Source organism: Mauremys mutica, chromosome 11 (genome assembly GCF_020497125.1).
Source record: "Mauremys mutica isolate MM-2020 ecotype Southern chromosome 11, ASM2049712v1, whole genome shotgun sequence".
In the NCBI taxonomy this organism is placed as follows: domain Eukaryota; kingdom Metazoa; phylum Chordata; order Testudines; family Geoemydidae; genus Mauremys; species Mauremys mutica.
Genome location: NC_059082.1, coordinates 7,588,599 through 7,614,172, shown reverse-complemented (window position 1 = coordinate 7,614,172; position 25,574 = coordinate 7,588,599). Strand labels below are relative to the sequence as shown.

Genomic DNA, 25,574 nt, shown 5'->3' with positions numbered 1-25,574 from the left:
AGCAGCTGAAGCAGTATAAATCCTCTCCTCACAAGGCAGACTTCAAAGATCTCCATTAAAAAATCTCAACAGTAAACAGTAGGAGCAGAGGGTGAAACATCTCTTTTCAAGGACTATTGCATCTGAAATTTGGCACAGATGGCAAGAGCTTGTGTATATATGGTACTTTATTGTTCGGCTCATTTCACTCCCAAATCTTTGCTATAATACTTACCCTAAATTGTGCCTGCTACGTAAGGTGAGGACTGAGGCAGACAACATGATGAGATAGGATTGCAAATAAAAATCTTTATTGCATCTTAGGACCAAGTCTTTCAACACTTTCCATGCATTGAATCCATTATAAGTATCTACATCCTTGGGGCTGTCACCAAAACAACGACAGTTGTATGACACTGAATCTAGACTAGTTGCAAATGCAATTCATATTCCATAAATGTGTAACCACTGATTATTTTTCTATTGAAATATTCAAGCAGTTACTCCATAAAGACCCCTTAAAACTTGGTAAATCAAATCTAAGTACTGATTTTCATTCTCTTTTACTATCCTTCACCTCCCAAAAAGTAGGTCTTTATATTACTGAAATGGAACTAGGGCAAAGCGGTGTTGACGAGTATAATAGAAAAATATATTTTTCACTGGCTTTATCTTTAACTTCTGAGCCCAATACATGATCTGCTTCAACAGCAATTTCCATCAGTGCTCTAAGTCTCAATGCAAAAGAGTTCCCCCTCCTTTTGTTCACTTTAAGGCACTTTATTTGTATGTTTATTTAACCTTTACTAGGTGATAACTTGGAGGGGCCATATTGTTTCTACTCAACATTTTCTCTCCCCGGTTTATCTTAGAGCATCAAAACAATTCCCAAGGTTATTTAAGTCACTCAGTAAAATTTTAAAAGGAATTTGGAATAAAAAATACTTTCAAGAGAAATCTTTGGAGATCACAGTTTACTGTAAGTAAGATGTACACTACCTTAAGAGTGAGAAAAAGCAATACATTCCTAATAGATATATAAATAAATGACTAACAGATATTCAAGAAAAGGGCAAGAACCTAAAACAACAGATATTAAATAAATTAAAGGTCTATCAGATACAGAAAACAAAAGAAACTAGTAATCAAAGAACGTAACAATTGTTCCCACCATCTTGTAACTGACTGTACAAAATGAATGCAATCAGATGCAAGTTTTCAATGTTCTCATTAGAGATTTCAAATTTTTAGTTGTGTACCTTGTTTTGCAGTGAGAAATTCTCATTTCTCTCTCCCACACTCATTACAATTTTGCATTTCACCATCATTCAGTCTCTGTTCTAGACTGGAGAACACTTTAGAATACACAGAATCCACCATGGAATTTTTAATGTTAGATCCACATATGGACCAAATGTCAGACAAAAAACTTACATATGGACTAAACTGATACAAGGTTGTGCTTCTTTTCCACACACCCCTTCAAGAAGTTGCTCGGCCACAATAAGCAAAAGTACATTTTTGGTTGAAGTAATTCAACCAATTGAAATACTCCTGAAATAATAACCCAACTATTGCCACACTGTTTTGCATTGTTCTAACACAATTTGAACATTATGGCTATTTTAAAAGAGTAGAATCTGTGTAATGTAACAGCCACAACACAACAGTTAGGTACAGTATTTTGCCATTTTGCTTCAATGTTCAGGTACCAATTTATAGAATCCTAGCAAAGGAAAAAGGTTAAAAAAAAAGAAAAAAAATAGTTCCTTTGTTCATATGGAAATCTTATTTCAAGTCATCAGAATTATGCAGATCTGCCAGATAATACTCAGCCAAAATTTTTGTTCAAAGGCAAATATCAATCACAGTTTTGTTCAAAAAAGCTCATTCTCAAAAGAGTTCTTGGTAAGAAAACATGATTTCTAAAATATATCCTTGTGTGGTCTTTAAAAATGAACTATCAAAACATTTTCCAAAAATAAATTAGATAATTAAAAAAAAGTCTTCTCCAGCATAGCTGGACATTAGGCTGTCCTCACTGAGCCATTAGTATTGCTGCTTTTCCCAAAGCTGGGGTCATTTTTTTCAAGCCATAGTTCAGCCAACTGTTGTGTGGACCCATACGTTGAAGCTTTGGACCCCAAGCACATTTTATATTGTTTCGGATCAAGATTGGGGTCACAAAAGACTGGATGATGTACATGAACAACTCCGATTTCTTGGCTTCGGAAAGTCTTTAAGCCAGCTTGAATGACTTTGTTAAATAGGTCCACATCCTCAAGGCCCCAACCTTGGATAGAGACATCAAAGCCACCTGCTCTAAGGAGATCACCTTTGTAAATACAAGTAATGCCAAAGCCATAGTTCCTCCAGAAACCTGTTTTCTGGGTGAAGGCAAAATGATTGTCACTGGGAACTTTTCCACTATAAACTATCTTTGGATCATATTGACTAAAGATGACTGGAAAGTATATTTGTTGGCCCAAAACTGTATTGGCTCTACATCGCTGGAGAAACTCTGTGGTAAACACTAGGTCAACGTCACAGAAGAAGAGCAAAGACTCATTTTTAAACTGAGAAGATCCAACTTCAAGAGCCAGAGCTCTTGAGAATTCCCCAGACACTGGCAAGATCTGCATATCAGCCTTGGGGTACTTAATACGGTAATCTCTCATCAATTCAACTTGCTTCGCCTTATCGGGGTTTGAGTCAGAATTGAAGAGCAGGACGACCAGCTTGACGTTCTGACTGGGAATGAGGCAAGTTTTCTCAAAATTCCCCATGAACCTAGCAAACATATCAAAGCGTCCAGACAGAGGAATCAAGATGTTGATCTTCTGGTCTTTGGGCTCCTTCCGCTCTGCTTTTGATCCAGTGAGCTGGAATGGAACAAACATCTTCAGTGAATTGGACAGAAAAGACAAGGATCCAGAATCTTGGTTAATTTTGCTGGCCAGCTCTTTGGCATCTATCTCTTCATGCTCCATAAACTGGATCTTGCTGAATGTCTGCTGTAGGTAGGCATGCCTTCTGACAGGCACGGTCATCTTCTTTCCCTTGTGTTTTTTGTATAGAAGCAATAAGTCAAGAACATACTCTGCTCCATACATAGGATTAACTCTGCGATAGCCATATTGTATCTCCTTGAAATCAATGATCCGCCCTCTGGTCTTAGCATTTGCATTGATCATTTCCATGACCTGCATAACAATGTCATCCAATGCTTCACGCTGAGATGAATCCATCCCTCTCCGAGGGGGCTGTCCATCAGCTGCAGAATAGAGATACTTTCCCGTAAGGAACTCCCATTCCAAGACCTCCTCACGCTGGTGTGGCTGGAACCTCATAAAAGAAGGTGGTATGCCCAGCTGAAGGTCATCTTTGTGTATTTCTGCATTGCTGTATTTGCTCATCAGGACTATTTCTCTGTGCAGCTGTATAGTCCGGTAACGCAGTTCTGCGATTTTGCGACTCAGCATGTAACTATGAAGTCTATACTGGTACGGTGGGTTCTTGTTGGGATGCAGTGTTATAGCTCGGTGTATCTTGCTATTTCTAAGGTCTTTGATGTAGCCTTTTTTGTTCTGCTCATAATTTTCATAAAACAGCTGCTGCATCTAAAAAGAGAAATATTAAGTTACTATTTTTGCAACATTAAGATTTTAGCAGTAGTGTATTTGTGACAGTTACCCCTCACAGCCCTACTGTATGAAAATGCCTCCTTGCTTACATGACCAGAAGTCTTTCTGAATAAGCTGTTCTCCATTTGAGGCACAGGTTGTAGGGATACCAGCTGCTACTCAAAGGAATTCAGAGGGTTATTCATTGTAAACTGGTGAAAGAAACATCTACCAAGGACTGGGATTATGATGTCCTACTCTAGAAATATCATTATCTGAACAACTCATTTTTATTCCAAGACATCAACATCAGATGTGTGTTTTTATTCTCTACATTATAAAATGAATAGCATTTTTCTGTTGTTTTTTTTAAAATGGCATAAGGCAAGGCAAGACATTGTATTCAGAATAAGTAGGTTTTCATTATCATGTCCTTTTAAACTTTTCCTTTACGGACAAACTCTTCTAAAGAAAAATAATAATAGAGTTAAACTTGTAGAATACTAGTTTAACTAAACATTTTTACCAAAGATGCTAAGTACCGTGTTTAATTTCTGCATTCGTAAACATGAGGACACCACATTATACATATCAGGATTCAGTCTCTGTGGTAGGGGGTGATGAGGTCCACATTTTTTTTTAAATTTAAGTATCTCAAATAAGATACAGAGTTTAAATGATAACAGGTCCCTTCAAAAAGTACCAACAGCAGTTTCATAAAGTAAGTAAAACATAAGGTACATATACAGTAGAAAAGTGTTTCCCAAACGTGGGATGCCGCTTGTGTAGGGAAAAGCCCCTGGTGGGCCAGGACAGTTTGTTTACCTGCCGCCGTCCACAGGTCCGGCTGATCACGGCTCCCACTGGCTTTGGTTCACTGCTCCAGGCCAATGGGAGCTGCTGGAAGCAGCGCGGGCCGAGGGACGTACTGGCCGTTGCTTCCAGCGGCCCCCATTGGCCTGGAGCAGCGAACTGCGGCCAGTGGGAGCCGCGATCAGCCGAACCTGCAGACACGGCAGGTAAACAAAACAGGCCCAACCGCCTGGGGCTTTCCCTACACAAGCGGCGTCCCAAGTTTGAGAAACACTGCAGTAGAACATAAGCATTCTTAAAATGGGAACTGCTCTATTTCAAAATAATGAGGTGGCAGGCTGAGACTGGTCTACACTGAGAAGTTATATCTGCATAGCTATGTCTCTCTGCGGAGTGAAAAATCCACACTCCTGGGAGACACAGTCAAGCCAACCTAACCCCCAGTGGAGAGAGTGCTAGTTGAGGGAAGAAACCCTCCTGCCACTGTAGTGTTTACACTGAAGCACCACAGCTGTGCAGCTGTAGCAGTTCAACCGTACACATAGTCTGAGATATTTTAAGTCAGAATGGGTCTAAATGTCAAATCTAAGAATGCAAGCCCATTCAAGCAGTGTGCTAAATGCAAATTATAAAGTAAGAAAAAGAAATAATGAAATGAAGTCTCCATCTTCTTAAAGATGCTAGAAGAAAGGCAGTTAAAGCGGCCACCATCCTTGTGTGATCCTGTTGTGTCGATGTACAGCAGCTACAAGTCCCATTGCATGGGTCTCTAATTGCTACCTAATTTGCTTGGTCTGACCCACCGTTTAAGAACAATGTTATATTAACTATAGCTGCATATTACTTGCAGTGGGTACGTTACTTGCATTACTACTCCATATCGTTTTTCCCCTGACCACATTGCAGTAATCACCATTCCTTTCCCTCTCCTTCCCATTTCTTTCTCCTTCAAAACATCTGTCCTTTCCTATTCTATCTTCCCCATGTTAAGTCATTCTTCCATCTTGTCAATGTAAACTGTAAGCCCTTTGGAACAGAATCGGTCTTTTACAAGGCGTATGTATATTGCCCAGCACAAAGGGAACCTGAACTTGGTTAGGGTCTCTAGGCTATAAAAACAGGTCAGCTGACGAGGAATACATACCCTTTTGGAGTAGTGCATGATAGAAACTCTCCCAGATATAGAAGTAGAGTGTTACTGGGGTGGAACTTAATCCAATTGAAACTCAGAGTGGGAGCGGTAAGAGTTAAACAGACTTAGGGCTTGGCTACACTTGCAAGTTGCAGCGCTGGTAGAGGCTTTCCAGCGCTGCAATTAGTAACTGTCCACACCTGCAAGGCACATCCAGCGCTGCAACTCCCTGGCTGCAGCGCTGGCTGTACACCTGGCCAGGTTGGGGTGTAGCGATTGCAGCGCTGGTGATCCAGCGCTGCTCATCAAGTGTGGACACACACCAGCGCTTTTATTGGCCTCCAGGGAATAAGGAGATATCCCAGAATGCTTTAAACTAAATTACTCCCTTTGTTTTGTTATGCAGCCTCTCTTTGTTTTGTTGTGAACCTCCGGAGCTCCGGAGCTGCTTATCAGCTCCTGTTTGCTGTGATCAATCTGTGAACAATCAAATGAGATCCTCCTCCCTGTTGTGAATGAGCTCTGTGGAGCTCCTCCGTTGCTGCTGCTATCTAAAAAACAAACACAGCTCCTGTTTGCTGTGATCATCTGTACCTGGCTGTAAACAATCAAATGAGAGGCAGGCAGGGAAACAGCAGGGAGTCGTGTTGCCTGCAGGCTGTTTGCAATTAAGAGTTAAGACTAAGGGGTCGGAAAAATGTTCTGATTTTTCAAGTCAGGAAGCTAAACACACAGTGTTGGCTCCAAAAATCCACTCTCTCTTTCCCCCCGCTCCCTGTCACACTAGACCCCACTCCACCCCCCTCTTTTGAAAAGCACGTTGCGGCCACTTGAATGCTGGGATAGCTGCCCATAATGCATCACTCCCAACAGCACTGGAAATGCTGCAAATGTGGCCACACACCAGCGCTGGTAGCTGTGAGTGTGGCCACACACCAGCGCTGCTCCTACACAGCTGGATGACCAGCGCTGCAAACTACCAGCGCTGCAAACTGTAAGTGTAGCCAAGCCCTTAGGCCTTCTTCAAGAAACCAGCTCTGAAGCATGGTTCCCATCCTGCCCTCCCTCCCTTTTTAATTATGTGTATGCTGTTTCTGTTACTAATAACGGGTTACTGTAGTATATTTTGAGTCTTGTAGTTTCTGTTAAGATTTCTGGGATCCCCGTGACCCCATGTCACACCCAGTTAGAATCAATCTTGTAAGCACACTGTTTATTACAATGGAGAATTTATATAGCATGAACAAAAACATTGCAAGAGCACAGACCTAGAGCATGTACTTTAATTCTAAGCTGTCTCCACCAGGCATGTCTTTTATATATATAGCACTAGATGTAATACCACATGTAGTATCTATCTGTGGATTTCAACAGTATTTCAACTGTATGAATACAAGTGAAGGCACCGATTTCCATAGGACTGTGGAAAGCAAGATATATATATATTTTATATTGTTTCAATAGGTTCTTGTTTTGTTTTTTAAACAGCACTGATAATCGCATTTATTTTCAAATTCTGTTTTGGATTTAAAAAGAAAAACAAATAAATCAAGACCATACAACCTGAGAGCATTTATTTTAAGATACCAAACCAGGGCACTCAAACACCCACAATAGGAAACAATCAAAAGCAGAAGCACTTTTAGGTTACTTTACTCAACAAAGTTTGAATAGAACACTGATGGGTAGGAAAAATGATATGAAACATCTGAATGCAAATTAAGACATCGGCCATTAACTAACTTTCTGAAACAAAAGTAATTGGTATATTTTAAGGACTACAATAGGTGCTTGCTAAGTATAAATAAAATGTTAGCAGTGCAAGTTAAAGCCCAGATAATTTTTTCCCCCTCTCTCCTCTAGCAGAGCTGATTTGAAAAGAAAAAAGTAGACTTGACTGGTGTTTCAAGTTTCAACTCAATGCAATTTAAACAGAAAGTGTTAAATTCCCACCCAGCCTTCCCAAAGTGGAAATTCTAACAAACCACTCACTGCAGTTGAACTACCAGGCAGTGCTAGAATGCAGATACACAACTAATTAGAAGGCATCAAGGCTTCCAGAAAGTTTGTATATAAACATGTTTTTCAGAAGAATAGCTTGCAAGGATATTTTAACTGCTTTTCCTATAAAACTTCACGTCTCCTCCCTCCCAGACAAGCCACTCCCCATGTACCTCATAAGCAAAAGTATACCCTTATAGCTTTTTGTACACTGTGGGCCTGATTCGCTACTCATTGAAGTTGACGGCAAAGGTACCATTGACTTCAATGTTTAAAAATAATATTGAGTCACTCTTGATATATAGGCTTGGTCTACATTACCAATGCATGTTGGTAAAACTGCATTGCTCAGGGTGTGGAAAATCCACACCCCCTGAGTGACACTATTATCCCAACCTAACCGCTGGTGTAGACAGCACAATGTTGGCTAAGAGGGCTTCTGCCACTGACACAGCTACCTGCTCTTGGGGAGGTGAAGTACCTATGCCGATGGGAGAAGCTCTCTGGTTGGCATAGGTAGTGTCTTCAATCATTGCTACAGTGGTGCTTAAAAGCTGCTGCAGCACTGTAGTGTAGACAAGCCCTAAGATCCCATTTAAAAATGCTTTATAAAGGGCTAAAAAATCATTAATAGATGTTATAAGCATATTATAGACTTAGTAGTTTGTTATAGGTGGTTATGCACCAATAGAAGGTGTCATAGATGGCTATATGCAGTTTATTGACCAGCTGAACTAACAATCAATTACCCATTTATTAAAACAACTCATTAACCCTGAGAGAGAGAGAAAAACCATCTAATCAGCAACTCATTTTGTCAGAACTCAACCACATTGTCTTTGTGCATCCACACTTGCCATGCTGCCAGTGCATTCTGGGAAAAACTGAGCAGTTAACCTACAGTGTCTCCACAAAGGACAGTGCTCCAGAGACAAGCATACAGAAGGGCACAAGCACCATATAATGCAGCATACTCCGGGATGTCATATACACAGCTAGAAAGAAAAGGACTACCTGAATCAGTGATATAGCTAGGGGCCCTCCTATCTTCACCTTTGGGATGACTCGATTAAAAAAATGTCACCATGTTTCAGCCTACATCACTAACAAGGGCAACCCGTGGTTAGCAATCACAGCTACTACCAGAGTAGCTGCCATATCCATGCAGAATAGGGGGAAACTGACTTAGCAGCAGCACTGCTGAGAAGGATCTAGGAGTTGTAGTGGATCACAGTCTCAACATAATAGCAGCAAATGCTATTTTAGTTGCACTAACAGAGGCATAGCATGCAAGTCCTGGAGGTTTTAGTACCACTCTTCCCAATTCTGGTTATGCCTCAGCTGGATTACGGTGTCCAAGTTTGGATGTCAACGTATAGAAAGGATGTAGAGATGAGTGACGAAGATGATCGACGGAATGGAATGCAAGCTGAAGGAACTGAGTAGGTTTAGTTTGGAAGAGAGGAGATATGGGAGTTACCTTCAAATACTTGAAAGGCTGCCATAAAAAGATGGAGGAAAGTTGTTCTCTTTTGCCACAAAGGGCAGGACAAGAGGCAATGAGTTCAATCTACAGCATAACAGATTTAGATTAAATGTCACGATAAAAATTTCCTAACTATAAGAACAGTGGAACAATGGAACAGACTTGCTTGGGAAGGTCACGGAAGGTTCTTCACTGGAGGTTTTCAAACGGAGGCTGGATAGCCATCTGTCTTGGATAATTTAGACACAACAAATCCTGCATCTTGGCAGGGGGTTGGACTAGATGCAGTCCCTTCCAACCGTATGATTCTATGTTGGGGGACACAATCCATCCTTCGAACTAATTATGCCATGCCAGCTAGTTATATATTTGTTTAAAGGTTAGCATATGCAAGGGCCCTGATCTGAAAGCATTTGATCATGCCACCAAAAGGATTGCAGCCATGTTTGCTATTTGCACATTTCATTGTTTGAGGATTTGGGAACACTAAACAATTATGACTTTTTTGGTTTTTAACCTAATGACCATCAAAATGTGTAGACAGAAATCCAGAAGAAAAAAAATCAAATGATAGCAAAGTGGTCAATCTGTGGAACGTACAGTTCTCTACAGGACGTGCAAGCTTTTGCGTGACAAATTGGTTATCAGAGCCTTGCTAGTAAAACATACTCCTCATTTGGAACACACTTCTCTACGTATTTTTTTTTTAAAAAACCTTTCATAGTTATTAATTTTGGTGATTATATTCTAAGCATGCATTATTCTAATGTAGACCACAGGAAATACAGGGATACAAAGAGGTGCTACTCTTTATTAACCAGTATTTACTCTAGACCTGTTGAAGCCTTAAAACACCCTAATGTTCCCCAATATGTTAGAGACTGAATGTTTAAACTGTGGTACAGCTGTTGTGGGCACTATGGGCTTGGAGCCAAAAGACTAACTGAAAGGGTGTTATGTTGATCATTTTAAATGAAGAAGTCTTTTGCAGGCAAAAAAAAAAAGTGTATTGGAGAAAATGGTCTTAAAAAATAAGGCCAATATATACAGAAACTGGCCTGCAGCCACAGAACAGCCCCACAGGACATGCTCTCACAGCTCCAGATTGTACTGCCACAGCCCAGAAAATACAGCTCCACAAATGTCATGAAAAGCAGCTCTGGACAACTCATGTTGTATGGCACATTTATGAATACCTGAGATGCACCTGAAATACAAAAACCTACCTAATTAAAACCTAGGATAATAGCTAACGTTGCATGGCTGGGGAGAACTTTGTTCGACAGCAGGTGAGCATCTGACCTCAGCAGCAGGTGAGGGGCACTCTTCCACAAGAGGAAAGAACATGCTTAAGACAACCACACAGAGGCCTTGTCTACAGTTTTATTGCTTTAACTACGCCAGCCTAAAGCAGCAGCCTCCTCCCTGCATAGTGTAGGCGCAGTCTTTTTTGGATATAAAAGTGCTTCTATTAGGATAGGTTATTTCAGTTCAGCGACGTGAAATAAGCTTTCCTAATATAAACCACCTTATGCCAGTACAATAGCATCTACATTAATGGTCTTGCCACCTTAACTAGGTCAGTAAAAAAACCCTTTGTGCAGTTCTGCTGGTAAAATGTTCAACACTTAGACCAGGCCACAGGATAAAAGTCTTTTCTTTATCATTGTGGTTTGTGCATTTTTGGGGGTGGTGGTAGGGGGGATTTGCAGGAAATTCAAGTAACAGATCTTTGAGCACGAAGGGACATTGAGGATTCTTCGTAATGACTCTTCATACAGGTTTTTGCATTTTAAATTTGACTGTGTCACATGCAGCCCCCACAGCTATTGCTGGGGTGCTCAAAAATATGCCGTACAATGGACGTTACTGTGTTTAGGGGAAAAGGATGAACCGCGATTTCCTATGCACGTCACTCTCACCCTTTAAACACAACCTCTCAGTTTGCCACAACAAGAAGAGGTACAGCAAGAGTCATATACAGCGCTAGATGTTAATATTAAACTTCTGAACTGACCAATACAACATTCAGGCCCCAATTCAGCAAAACAATTAAGCATGTGCTCAGCCCATCCTTTTTAACTTAAGCACATGTTTAATTATCATTGACTCTAATGAGATTTGTTTTAAATAAAAAGGGAAAAATATTGTTGGACAAATTTCAAACATGATTATCTAATGCAGTTTTGGAAAGGAACGTTAAAGGTGCTACAAAATCATTTCAGGCTCAGAACCTATGTATTAAATAATTCTAAGCCTGTTCTTCAGAAAGAGCGAGCTGTGCCTGGCAAAATAAACTTCTTTTTATGCTATTACAAAAAACAGTGCGGGTGGTTTAATTTAAGCGTCTAGAGTCTGCTAAGGCTCTCTCAGGATCTTCATTCCAACAGTGCCGTGTGTATTGCTGACCTCTATGAAGCTACTGCTCCCCCCCTCTCCAGTGTATTTTAAAAGGGAAGCCAAACATCTTGGACAACTTTAACGTACAGCAAATCCGAGGTCACTGAATTCCCAAGGAATATCTAGTCCAGCTGTAAATTACAACAGCGACTGCGTTTCAGTTTAATCTTTAGTTTACAATAGTTTACAATGCAACTACTTCATTAAGCATTTTGCTTCATCTCAATAAGCACAGAAGCTTAAAAATCTGCCCTCAATTTGCCCATTTCCAGTTTCTCCAAACCAATTAATTTCTAATGGATCATACTCTCCAAATTTGCATCTCTTCTCCTTTCTACCACCCAACATAGTCACTTGTCCAAACAGCAGTTTTTCCTCCTGCCTCCAATATTAGAGTGATATGTCTGCCAATGGTCGCTCTAGTATCATGGAATTAGCACTACGAACAGACCACAGTACAAAGGAGTTTAAAGAAAGAATATAATAATTTAAGATCTCCTGGTTATGAAGTGGAGGAAAGAGATAGAAAATAAACCGTTTTGTTTTGTTTTGCAATGATCTTTTCCTGTGATCTAGACAAGGGAACTAGTCAGTTTGCTGCAGTTGGAAAGTGAAGGGTCCTCTCACCCCTGCCCCCAAATTCAGTAATGGGAAACAGACTGGGACCCTTAGTGGTTAAAAATAAAGAGAGATGAGACAAGAGCCTTCACAAGCATCTCTCAGGAGGAGATTATTGCTTGGTTTGTTTAAATAATGTCTTCCCATTTGGAACATATAACATATTAGCCACACAGCTGCCATCACTCCAGTTCTATAAAGCCTGAGGGCTGCTTTTTTGCAGTTATTTTATTTTTTAAAGCAAAAAGCAGAACCCTACTCTGCAAGTATTTTGTATCATAAAAGAGAAACTAAATTAAAAAAAACACACCCTGAAAACTGGCTTTTTGAAGAGATTAGATTTGGTTATGCAAACCTCACAAGGTTTGGCTGTAATTTAGGATTCTGCTTCTTAATAGGAACAAAAGCAAAGAGTGTGCCAATAAATGCTATGAAATGTTCTACCCTACAGCTACTAAAGAAGTGCAGCATCATAGGTGTCGATGACTAATTTATATCACATTCACTTGAGAAAGTGTGTTCAAAATTCATTTTGAGCATTTCCCGATTAGGAGTCCAGTGGAAATGCACTGTTTTGTATGTGGGTCTGTCTTGCTCAAGCTCAGACATTGACCTGTGGGAAAAGTGATTCAGCTTTCCTTCACAAATCGAGGAGTGGCTGCCTTCACTGATCCAGACAAAATAGGAATGACATAGTAGTAACTCACTTCTGATTTGTTCATTTAAGGCCAGACGCCGGGACTGTACCAAATTACTTTCGTACCAAATATTTTGTGAGTCGGATTTTATTGTTCCTCTTAGGGCTGGTCTACAGTACGCAGTCAGGTTGATGTAAGGCAATTTACATCAACTAATTATGTCAGTGTCTACACTACAGCCTTCCTCTTGCTGATGTAAGTGCCCTACTACACAGTATCTGTGTAGACACTGCATTCCTTACATGGCTGTCTTGTCAATTTCATGGCAGGAGCTGTGAACTGACAAGGCTGACAGGCTCCCAGCAGGATTGGGCGGGCTCGGGGGGGGGAGAAGCCCCGTGTGGCTTCCTCCCACTCCCGGCAGAGAACGGGGATGAGGGTACAGCCCACAGGGAGCCTGGGCTCTCAGCTCCCCATATTTCCCCTCTTAGGTTGGTGGAAGTGCTCCTGGTGAGGATTCAGTGGAAGCTCCCCTGATGAGTATGTGTGTGCCCCAGTGACTCAAGATGGGTAGTGTGGATGGGTAGTAATTACTGTGGTGGCTGTAAGTCAACCTAATATAGGTCAACTTACCTTTCTAGTTTAGACATACCTTTAGCTTCCACGGTGCTGAGATGTAAACAACCTGGATTTTGTTATCACTGACAGCAGCCCCATGAAAAGAACAGCCACAAACAGCCTGGAAGTTTGTATCTATTCTATTTCATAGAAAGCCCCAAGATTTTGCAGAAGAAGCTTCAGATAAGCAATCCAGAGAGGAGTTATCCATTGTTTTAGGTCACAGATCCAGTGTAGGGCAGTTCTTGGAAACAAAGAAAGCTCTACACATTGTATTATAGCAGGCAGCCATAAGCTGAAGACATCTTAAGGGGTGCAGCCAGGGGTAAAAGGAACTTAAAGGACATACCGGTACGTCAGAGTCCTGAGTGGGGGCGTGGCCTCAACCGGAAGAGGCGTGGCCTTTCCAGATTTAAAGGCCCTGGGGCTCCGGACGCTGCTGGGAGCACTGGGCCCGTTAAATCCCCGCCTGAGCTCTGATGCTAAGGCAGCTACACATTGTGTCCTGGCATGACAGTTTACTGAATCAATTTTTGTAACTTCAAAAATGGGCTTGTTCTATCAACTTCATCATCTGAAATGATACAAGGGGTGACTGGGACACAGTATCTATGGCCTGCTAGAGTCTTCCATTGTAAACTAGTTTAACACTGGTGAAATGTGAAGGCTAGCCAATAAAAATGAGACATTTGCCTATGGAATCTCATCAGCATCACACTCTGTGACATCGTTCAGAGAGTAGCACCAACACAGTGCTTATGCACTCTGGGAGATGCCATTTTTTGACTAATACTAAAAACTCCTCACCAGTTAAAGCAATCCAATACTTGTAGCATTTTTTACCAGAGCACATGTGTTGACTTTAGTGTGCGACTGAACTTTCCCTCTGGGTAGTTACAGTCTGCTGACCTACCCAATTTCTCCTTATAGGCTCAAATGGTTAGTGCATTATTCTTCTTCGCTTTCAGTCCTGGACTATTTAGCAATTCTGGGCACTGATTAAAAGTTGTTGTTTTCCATTCCTGGTGTGACTGCATTTCCCGGCTCCATCATTACATATCAGCCCTGAAATAGATCCGTTACGCCAGCCCAAGACAACTGCTAAAACAATATTCCTTGCTGGCCACATCACCCACCCTTGGATTCCCTCTGCTGGCTGACACTTTCACTTCATCAAGTTCAAACTTTCTGTCCTCAACGTCAAAGCCCTTCACAACTCTGCCCCTCTCCTGTCTTTAACCAGAGGTGCTTCTTTCACACTGTCTACTATGCCAGTGATACTAGTCTTGTATGGTGGTTGCTCCCCGAGCTGGTAGTAGGGTTGCCAATCCTCCAGGATTGGCCTGGAGTCTCCTGGAATCGGCATCAATCCCCAGGTGACTATTGAAAGCAATCCGGGAGATTTTATTAGGATATTTTAAGAAAATGTCATTATGTCATGTTGGAAAAGAAAATCTCTCGGAATGACTTCAGTCAGGGTTGGCAACCCTACTGGTAGTTAGTTCCAGACTCCCATCCATTGCTTTTGGACTGAGAACCCTCCTACAGCCTTTTGGGATGCAGGAATTCACCCAGAAATCAAGAAGCATACAATTCAAGTGCCCCCATAACATCAGCTCCTTAGACACTGAGCAAGGCACCTTCTTCCCAGTGGCTTCTGGTTGATTCTTGCATGCAAAGCAGAAAGGCTGCTCCCTGAACCTGTCCCCCAACCTCTAATCTCATATTCTCAGCTTGCTGTCCTGCAGCAGCAGCACCTAGCCAGTCCTGCAGTTCACCCAGTCCCTTCTTGAATGGCATCCCCATCCTTCAAAGGGAGGAGAACTGGCAGCAGGGATAGGATTTCCTGCCTGCTCTCTGACCAGCCAAGGCTCTGGTTACAGAGGGCTGGCCATTTACACTTTTGACAGGTGGCCTGGGAACTTCACACATGACTGTCTACTTCTCCCACAGCCAGCTGTGCTCCTCTTTCATGCCATCCTGCACAGGATGATGTGTATGGCCATTACCCTCTCCTCCAAAGCCCTTCTCAAGATCCACTTCTGTTGCAGGGCCTATAAGAAATAAGCCAGCTAATAAAAAGGCATAGTACAAGGACAAATTTTAAAATAATATGTATTTTGACAGCATATTTTCCATTCTATTCACCCATGTGTTGCTTTCCTTCCTAAAATGGTAAACTCTTGGGATTGAAGACTATGCCGTCATAAATTTGAAAGTACCAAGCACATACTGAAATGCTAGTACATTCTATAAAGTATAAGTTCAAAGTGTCACACTTCATTTTGCTTGCCACTCACAATGAACCTTTACAGTTTTGTTGTAAACCCCATTTAATTGCACTGTACATAATCTAATCTGCTAGCGACATTTTGTCAAGTAAAGTTTATAATCTACATTAGCCTGGGCCATTAAAATAATGGCCTAGTTTTGCCTACTGCCTTCCTGTGTCAGGCTGATTTCCTTAGCCATTCAGGACAGAAGTGTTCTTAGCTCTGGAAAATGACCACTAGAAATACTTATGCTCAGGTACAGGATAGGAAGATTGTTATTAGTTTACTAAGAAGTGACAAACTTTGTAATGCACACCTAGCAATAAAGCAACTGAATGACACCTAATGGTGCATAAAGGCCAATTTACAAGTTACTGTATCTCCCCATAATACTCAAAGAAAAAAAAAACCCTCTGTTCACATGCTCTTGTTACTTTTTACCACAGCATAGCAACTGGGGTAAGATAAAGCATCATTTAAAGAGATCACACTATAGCAGCAAATCTGCTTAATGTGATACACAATATTTCCCACTAGGTTATTTGTAATGTATCAAGTACAGCAACATTCTGGGTACAAAACAAATAATAAAGAGGAACATCAGATGTCTCTGTGAAATAAAGAAAGACATATTAGCCAGATCCCTGTGATATGCTGCAGTACCATTGTCCAACATTAAATTTAGCATTTATGGAACACAAGGGTAATTTTTCTCCGTCACATATTTCTTTAGCAGCCTATGACCATAAATTAGTCCTCCCTGCCTAGTCAATCTTGTTTTTTACTGGGTATTGCTAAGAATGGTGATAAAGCCTATTCTGGCACTGGCTTGTGTGATGTGTCCACTAGGAAATGAACTAAAATCCCCTAACTAATTTCACAAGGAGAACAGTGGGAGATGACAGCCTTCTGTAGTTACTGAAGCAGCACAGCATCGTTTCAAAATGTGTGTTTCAAAGGTACGTGTGATTCTGGCCAGAAGCACTGTTTTATAATTGCTCAGAATAGCAAAAAAGAAGCCACAAATTCTTGTGCTATGTAGAGAAACCACATGCTTACTTACTCCATTAGAATCTTACTGGATAGCATTGGCTCTGGCACACTACAGTTGTGAAAGCCTATATGGTAAGGAGCACTGCGTGGTATGCAGTTACTGCAGATATAAATTTCCACAGTTAGATGCTATGATTGTGAAAGCTTTTTTTTTTTTGCAATCACGTCATTACTACACAGGACTGAAGGGAGGACAGATTCTCCATTGTCCAATAACCTCTACTATACCTTAAGACTGACCAATAGTAGCTGAATCTGAATGCAATAAACTACCCTTTCTCTTATCATTGGGAAACATATGGATTAAATTTATATAGTGTCAAAGTTATATGTGGCTGTACAAAACCCTAAGATGGCACAGCCTGTGCCCCAAAGAACTTGGACTCTCACAGACAATGCACATAGTAGGTAAGTCACAAAAGGATATGGATACTTTGTCAATGAGATCAGTAGAGGAATGCTGCCTATTTAGTAGGGTCATCATTCTAAGTAAGTTGATTTTCTTGACATTTATTATAAAAAGGCTACATAAGACTAGTATAAAGAGCTCTAGCTATAAAATTTACCTATATTTGTAAATGGTGTCTCTGAAGTGTAAAAAATAATTTTAAGATGGTATATTTAGGTCACTTTTTAGGAGAGGTAGAAATGCATGTAGATTACTAAGCAAAATAAAGAGACTCATTTTAATAGATTTACAGGAGTTACAAATCCAGGAGGTACGCACCAGCCAAATGAGAAATTGAGAAGCTGTGTATGTTTGTGTGTACATATGTACACCCAGAGAAAACACAAGTCAGAACCCACGCCATTCTTCCCAAATTTTGCATATGTTTACAGCTTTAAGAGAGCCAGTGATTTTTATTGTCATCCCATTGGTGGAACAACTTTCTAATTACTGAAATAAACTGTCAGACAGAATGCCATTCCCACCCTCTCCCTGCAGTATCCAAGTTAGCCCATTAGTTCAAATATGGTTAGAGATTTCACATGGAGTTGCTGACTAACTGTATATGGTCTGAGGTTTTTGTGGAGGTTTGCTCTCTGGCATAGTCTGGAGAAGTAACAAATAGCATGAGTCTGCGGCACTACGTAATTGAGAGTATGTTGCAATACATGCAGTGTGTCAGAGTGGGGGGGGCTCACCTCGACGTTTGTGTTTTTAGCTATGCAGATGTACGCCGCCTATAATTCAGCTTTGGCACTAAAATTTTCAGTGCTGCTTTTAAAACTTTATAATGCTTTAAGCAAAAGCAGGAAATGTAGTTACCAACAGCTTCCATTACACTGAATGAAAACTCATTAGCCACTATTTAAAAAGAGTGGAACACACTGCCTCAACTTTGGCAATCAAATCCTTCACAAAATTTGTCAATCAAGCAAGGCATGGATTTAATTCTCTTGAATGTTTCTGCTGCTTGCATGTGAATAGCTTTCTGATTTCTCCCCATGGTTTCTTTCTCACTCCGCTTCTATACTGGAGATAGTTCAGGTTCTTGCCACCCACTTCTGCTGATGGGACTTCAGAACTCAGCCACCATTTCAACTGCCTGTTGCTGTTACATCGGCTGCTTTTAATGCATTCATTTGTAGCTACAGTATCCAAAAGCAGATTCTGAAGCACATACAGCCTTTATACTGGGGCTCTGAATGTACATCCAATACAGTGCTCTTCCCTGCTTTTGTAGGGGTAAAGCCTCTCTAGAACTGTAGAAAGAGAAATGTGAAAAACCCTGGCTTTCCCGGCTCCCTTTTCTACCAGTTTGGGAGGTGGAGGGCAAGACAAGTTACTTCTTGTGCATCACACATAGGTCTGGCAGCTCAGCATGAGTCACAACACTTTAGGGGGGCTGTTGCTGAGTTCAAGGGAGGAAGGAAGAAGAGGGGAGGGGTCAGCAACTGGAAGGTGGGATGAGGCTCTTGTCAACAAAGAGGCAGGTTCAGGTCAGTGTGAGTGTTTTACATAAAAACGGCCCTACTGGGTCAGACCAAAGGTCCATCTAGCCCAGTATCCAGTCTTCCAACAGAGGCCAGTGCCTGGTGCCCCAGAGGGAACTAACAGAACACGGAATCATCAAGTGATTCATCCCCTGTTGCCCAGTCCCAGCTTCTGGCAAACAGAGGCTAGGGACACCATCCCTGCCCATCCTGGCTAATAGCCATTGATGGACCTATCCTCCATGAACTTACTAGTTCTTTTTTTTGAACCCTATTAAAGTCTTGGCCTTTAGGGTGGAGGGATTGTGGCCAGTTTGATCAGAAGAAGGATCAGGATATGGAATGGGGTTAAGAGTGTCACATACATGACTGCAATGCCTTGCTTTCCGGTGAGTCATCTATGAATGTTTAGTGTTTGACCTGTTGCTTGGGAGGGCTTTAGACATGGGTTTCAGTGGAGCAAGTGGAGTATAGCTACTTTTTTCCTACCTCTTCCTTACTGTTCTTTGGAGGCCTTTATTCAGCAATTAAGCAGCTCTGGATGGGAAAAAACTGGTGATAATGCAGTGTCAGGAACCACCTAACTTGGAATGCCAAATCCTCTGCTGTCCGTTTACTGAAATATTCAGTCCTCTCATTACACCATTATTTTGGTCAATTAACTCTTTTAAAGCATACACAAAAGCATCTAGGACCACATTTTCATAAGTTTTATACTGCCCTTCTCGTCATAACCTGGGTCTTGTTGAGCTTGGTTGGAAATAGCGGCAGCAAATTTGCTTCAAGTCCTTGTAAACTGGAACAAAATAAAATAAAATCCAGCAGCCACCCAAAACACATGCTAGGAACCAGTCTCTTCAGATGACCTCTGCAGTCTGGTGTTTTGCTAAAGGCCAGAGGAATTTGCCATTGCCTTTAGAAAACAACGTATCCAAGGGATGTTTGTTTTGGGAAGACAAATCTGTGCATTCCCCAGAAGTGTTTTGATCCATGAGGGTGAATAAATTACTGTGCCTCTCTGAATACCTCTCTTTTGATTTACGGAACAAAGACTTCCCCTTCCCATGCACTTTGTAATAAATATTCTTTAGCATCATAGTGCACAGTCATCCCAATTCCACACAGCAATCCATCCAGAGTGCCACCTTTTACTTGGCAAAGAGTCTAATGATAGAAGATATTCTAATACCAAAACAAAAGCAATTAGCTTAGGCCTGATTTACACTACAAAGTTAGGTTGATATAAACCACCTTGCTTGGACCTAGCTGTGCTTGTGTCTACAAGTCTGCCTCACGCTGATGCAAGTTCCCTGTCACGGCAACGCTGTAATACCACCTCCCCGAATGGCACTGAGCCATAGTCAGCCTACTATGGTTGATGCACTGTGAGTGTCGACACCATGCAACCTACGTTGATTCTAACTTTCCTCCAGCAGCCTCCCACTATGTCCCACGCTGACCACTCTGGTCACAATTGTGAACTGCACTGCCCAAGGGTCATGGACACCAGAAGCCAACACACTCTTTAAAAACTCCACGTATTTTTGAAATGCCATTTCCGGATTGCCCAGCCTGGTGAGCACACATAGCAGCAATCCCTTGTTGTAGGCAACTGCCCAACGTACCATGCTGGCTACATGCTACAGACACTCTCCTGCCTGGAGTAGACAGGAGGTAAATGGATCATATGGGTCTGTGGGGAGAATAGGCCGTGCAAGCCCAGCTTCTGGAGCACCTGTATAAATGCGGACGTATACAAGCAGATTGCGTGGGGGATGCAAGAGCTCCATGAATGCCACCAACCACCTCTAATTGGTTTCTGCTACATCCCACAGCAATCTGTTCTCCATGAAATCGTCATGTGCCCTGTTGTTCTGGTTGTTCCTGCAGTTTTGCAAATACGGGAGGACTCTTCATCCTGTGTTTGCAATGATCAAGACAATAGTGCAGAGTTGTTTGGGTTCCATGCTTCCATTAGAGATGGTGGGCAGCAAGAAGTGCCATGTGGTTTTGTGGGATTTTCAAAAAAGGCATGAAAAGTTATGGGTTATAGATGGCATTATGGGATGGAGAAAGCTGAATGCTGGGAACTTGGCCCCTTGCAGCTAATCACTTCTTTGCAAGTCATTTATGCCCCACCACTCATTGCCAAAATTTCCCAAAAGATAGCACACCAGAAGATGGAGAGAGGAGCACACTGGGATACCCACCTATGGTGCACCGACAAGCATTCCTGGTGAGTACACAAAGCACCTATGCAAGGAGCCAAGCATGCATGCATACAAGCAATATACTAACTGCGGCAGCTTTATGCTGATGTAATTTGTATCCACCAAAGTTCGTAGTGTAGACACAGCCATAGACGACTACTTCTTTTACCAGAGAGAAAACTGGACAGTCAATTAAAGACACATTTTGGTCTCCATAAACCTGAACTTGTTCCCATGTTTCCCATAGATGGGCTACAGGTGCCACTTTAACTTATATCAAATCTAGACTACAGATTTGCTGGCATCGTTATATCCATCAAGGGAGTTACGAGTTGTGATCCCTGACCAAGAAAGCTATTCCAGCAAAAGCCTGTGTTGGAGACTCTGTCCACAATAGAAGTATTTTGCTGGTAGCGTATACTAGTACAGCTACACTGGCAGGTGCTCCTAGTGAAGACCTGGCCTTAGCCCATAGAAGTCTTAAGTATGAGGGAAGAAAAAGGGATAAAAATGTGCTGACTGCTCCCTCCCACAACACACATACCAAAGCATGACTAGGGCAGGAACATTCTCTTTCTACACTGCTTTTGCAAAGCAACACAGCACTATATGGGAGTGTGTATACTAAAAAAAACTCCAGACAAACAGCATTCAGGGTTGAGTAAAGGAGGAAGATGGGATCCACTATGTAAACTTTAAAATGTAGCTTGGGGGCTCTTGTGCATAACAGCCTGTTTAGTATTAGCATTATCCAAAAAGAACTGGAAACGGGTATTACAGGATATTAAAGAAATATATATCAGGATATTAAAACTAGGCTTTACTAAACTGTTAGCAGACACCACCACAATATGGTCAGACCACAAAGTTTAATGAAGCCAGGAAATAAGCATCAAAAATAATCTGAAGCACATTAAATGAATCACATACAAACTCCACTAAATCCATGAACTCAAAAAGGATACTTCTTTGCCTTGCTTATAATGTGTGAGGAATCAAATGCATATACATTATTCACATATGGTAGTGTGCCACACAATCATCTTCTACTAGTTTTCAAGTATGGTTTCTATTTGGGGGGTGGGATTCTAAAATCCTAGGAATTCCTAAATATGGCATAGCAGCAATATGTCAAATATGTCAAAGCAGCAATATTCCTAAATATGTCAAAGCCAAGAGGCTGAGAAGTTGACCAACCCTGATTATTTTCCTCTCTACCCTTTTAAAAACCCTATAAACTTGATCACTATGCCTCTGTATTGACTGATCATCTGGGCGACCCACTCAAACAGACAGCACTGGGGTTTCTTGTTTATCGTCTCAGTAGAGAGGTATGTTTCCCTCACTGTACTGCTGCTGCTTCCTGCAGCTCCCATTAGCTGGGAAGGGCGAACCGTGGCCACTGGGAGATGTGTGCCTATGGATGGTCAATGTAAACACTGTCTCGCGGCCCGCCAGCGGATTACCCTGACGGGCCACAGGTTGCCCACCACTGCCTTAACATATTTGAAGACTTATCGGGTCCCCACCATGTCTTCTTTTATCGAGCCTAAACATGCCCAGTTTTATAATCTTTCCCTATAGGTCAGGTTTTTCTAAACCCTTTATCACGTTTGTTGATCTCCTCTGGACTCTCTTCAATTGTCCACATATTTCTTAAAGTGTAATGCCCAGAACTGGATACAGTGCTCCAGGTGGGCCCTCTCCTGTGCTGAGCAGAGCAGGACAATTACCCCCGGAGTCTTACGTACAACAATCCTGTTGATACACACCACAATGATATTACCCTTTTTCACAACTGCTCCACATTGCTGTTTCATATTCAATTTGTGATCCTCTATAACCCACAGATCTTTTTCACCAGTACAACCACTTAGCCAATTAGTCACCATTTTGTAGTTGTGCATTTGATTTTCCCTTCTCAAGTGTAGTAATTTGCACTTGTCTTTACTGAAATTCATCTTACTGTTTAGTGCAAATTTAGTGCAAATTTAGTGCACATGTCGAGTGTCTGATTAACGAGAGCTTGTGAAATTTACCATTTCTCCACAGAGTAGTGAGCCACAAAATAGTGCCAGCACCAGCTTTCGGCCCATGAAATCCTAAGTATGAGATGGTAGCCCAGCCTTCTCAAATCATCCATTTATGGAGTTCTCTGTTGAGAGACTTATGAAAAGGTACCATTGTGATATAGCCCCCTGTTCGCCAGGAACCGGAACAAGACTATCCTACTCACTCCACTCAGACTCCTCCTTCAAAACCTGTTTTTAAAAAATACTGGGAAGGTAAACAAAGTGATCTTTACCACCACATAACTTCCACTTGAGACTCATTGAAAGAGCTTGGTAATAGCCCTATCTTGAGAGGCCAGCTATTTAACAAGATAGTCCATTCTGCTGGTTTCATTTTTGTTGTAAGCAAAGTAACTAGATTAGCAGAGGCCACTGTTACAAGTTGGTACATGGCTGTGGAAATTGTGCAGTGAAAGGTCATTGATAAATTATAGTTTAAAAAGCAGTCAAAAATTTAACTAACTGCAGGGGACAATAGTGTAATTCTAAGAGGTTGCAATTTTAAGATTCTGGACCATGTTTTCTTGCAAAGAAACACAAGGGTATATTGGTGACTTAGCAACAGCAGCAATACCATAATATGAACTATCAACAGAGCGCTTGGTATTTTAAATAAGACATGATTCCTGCCCCAAGGAGTTTACATTCAGACAAGTAGTATATGAAAGGCAAAGATCTTCTCTTGTGTAAACTGGACCAGGTCCACTGGCTTCAGAGGAGCTGCACCAGTTACACCAGCAAAGAACTCGGGCCAAAGTTCTTACACTAAGGACCAGAGAATGTGAAATCCACTGCATTGGGGAGATAGCCAGGTCTGTATTACAAGTGGGGAAGAGAGATGTAAGGTAAGAGAAACAAAAATATTGTACTGATGTAGTAGTCATGGTTACAACAGCATGAGTCTTTGGTCATAACCATGAGGGGAGAATACATCTGTAAATCTCAGTGGCAAATGAAAGAATGTAATTTTTCTTTCCTTGGACACTATATATTAGAATTTACATCATGCTAAATTGAAAATTTAAGTTCTGTTTTTCATTATTAAAAAGAAGCATGGAAAGATCGGAGTCGACTGTCCGTAAAATGAATTTTTAATCCAAGTCATATATAACCTGCACCAAAGTAAGTAGTCAGAACATAACAGAGTTTAAATACCCTGAGGAAAAACCACAGCTCTGGAATACATTTAAAGAAATATTTCCATTTTCCTAGGTACTATATCAGGTTTTTGGCCAGACATTTTAGATTGCACTGTACTAAAAATACAGTTCTACTTTGCAACAGATAAAAATTTTAGAAGCATGATGAAATGCACCAATTAATTAGAATGTGCCATTGAGATATTTTATTACATTATCTAATGTCTTTAAGGAGTAGATTAGCTCACAGTGCAAACATTCTGGTTCCCCAGTGTTAAGGCACACCGCTAGAGACACAACTATGTTTAAATATGGGTGGTGCTAGTCAGGTTCTGTCATGGTTTCCCTCACCAGGAGGAACAAAGATTCTTGTCCACGAACAATGTAAAAACAGTGTTACAGAACCATGCTAGAGACTATTTGTGGGGATAGTTTACAGGATAATTCTCAGGGGGAAGTGATCCCTAGTTATACTGGTTAGGAAAATCTAGTGGGTTGAATCATAGAATATCAGGGTTGGAAGTGACCTCAGGAGATCATCTAGTCCAACCCCCTGCTCAAAGCAGGACCAATCCCCAGACAGATTTTTGCCCCAGGTTCCTAAATGGCCCTCTCCAGGATTGAGCTCTCAACCCTAGGTTTAGGAGGCTAATGCTCAAACCTTAAAGGTTTAAAGGCAAAAGCCTTTAACAACAACTGGTTTTGGACAAGATGGTAATCAGCACTGTTCTGATCCTACTGTGGACAGGGCCTTGATACACTGGTGAACCCAAGTTGGAGTATGATGGTGTACCGAGTCAGGATTTACAGCAATTTCAGTGTTGGGAGGTGGAGAGAGGAAAAGACACCTAACTCATTCCAGGGTGGTTGTGCATGAAAATTAATGCAATAATTTGTTAATACAACTAATTATCTGGAAAAAATAATCGCAGGGCAGAGATATAGGAGATGCTCATGGAAAACCACTTTGACCGAAGCTAGAAATATTGAATTCATTGATGAATTAAACCGTGGCTTGCAAAAAAATTATAACAAAAGGGATGTCTTACACCTGTAATAACCTGGTCCAATGGAAGAGATTTACACTGCAGCAATACGGGTTACATGGGAAGACACTGATTTACAATGGCTGCGGTTTTGTTTTCCTTCTACTATGCCTAGATAACTAGTATAACAAGATGCAGTCTTGACTTTTTGGTGGTCATTTTGCTGCTCAGAACTCTGCTCCTCCCCCCTAGGTAAACCAAGAAATGGAAATGGCTAAGGAATAGAAACTTTAGGAGTGTTTATGCCTGTCAGAGCAACATCCAGTAATTGCTGTTTGCTTAGTAATTAACACTTTCCTCAATAAATTTCTGTTTCCTTTGTGCAAAGAGCCTCAACAAGAATTGAGCAAGGAGTCTTTTTTTTTTAAAGCTAGATTAGATTTCTAGGGAATTTTAGATACATGCAAAGAATGGCTCAGTGCAGGATACAGAAAATAAGCAGCAGTCTCTCAAGAGAGGGGAAAATAAAGGACAAATGTCAAGATTTTAAGTTAAGAGCCTATACCTACGATTGCTGCTGTCTAAAGAGAAATTG

At 41.3% G+C, this 25,574-nt stretch overlaps 1 protein-coding gene across 1 annotated transcript in view; it reads right to left on the bottom strand.

Moving 5' to 3' along the window:
* Window positions 1-274: 274 nt before the first annotated feature.
* CHSY1 (chondroitin sulfate synthase 1) overlaps window positions 275-25,574 on the bottom strand; it is a 95,569-nt gene continuing 70,269 nt past the window's right edge. Inside the window, exon 3 of the mRNA XM_044981069.1 lies at window positions 275-3,599. Within this exon, the coding sequence (XP_044837004.1) occupies window positions 2,007-3,599 (1,593 nt within the window). The 3' untranslated portion in view covers window positions 275-2,006. The remainder of the gene's footprint in view (window positions 3,600-25,574) is intronic.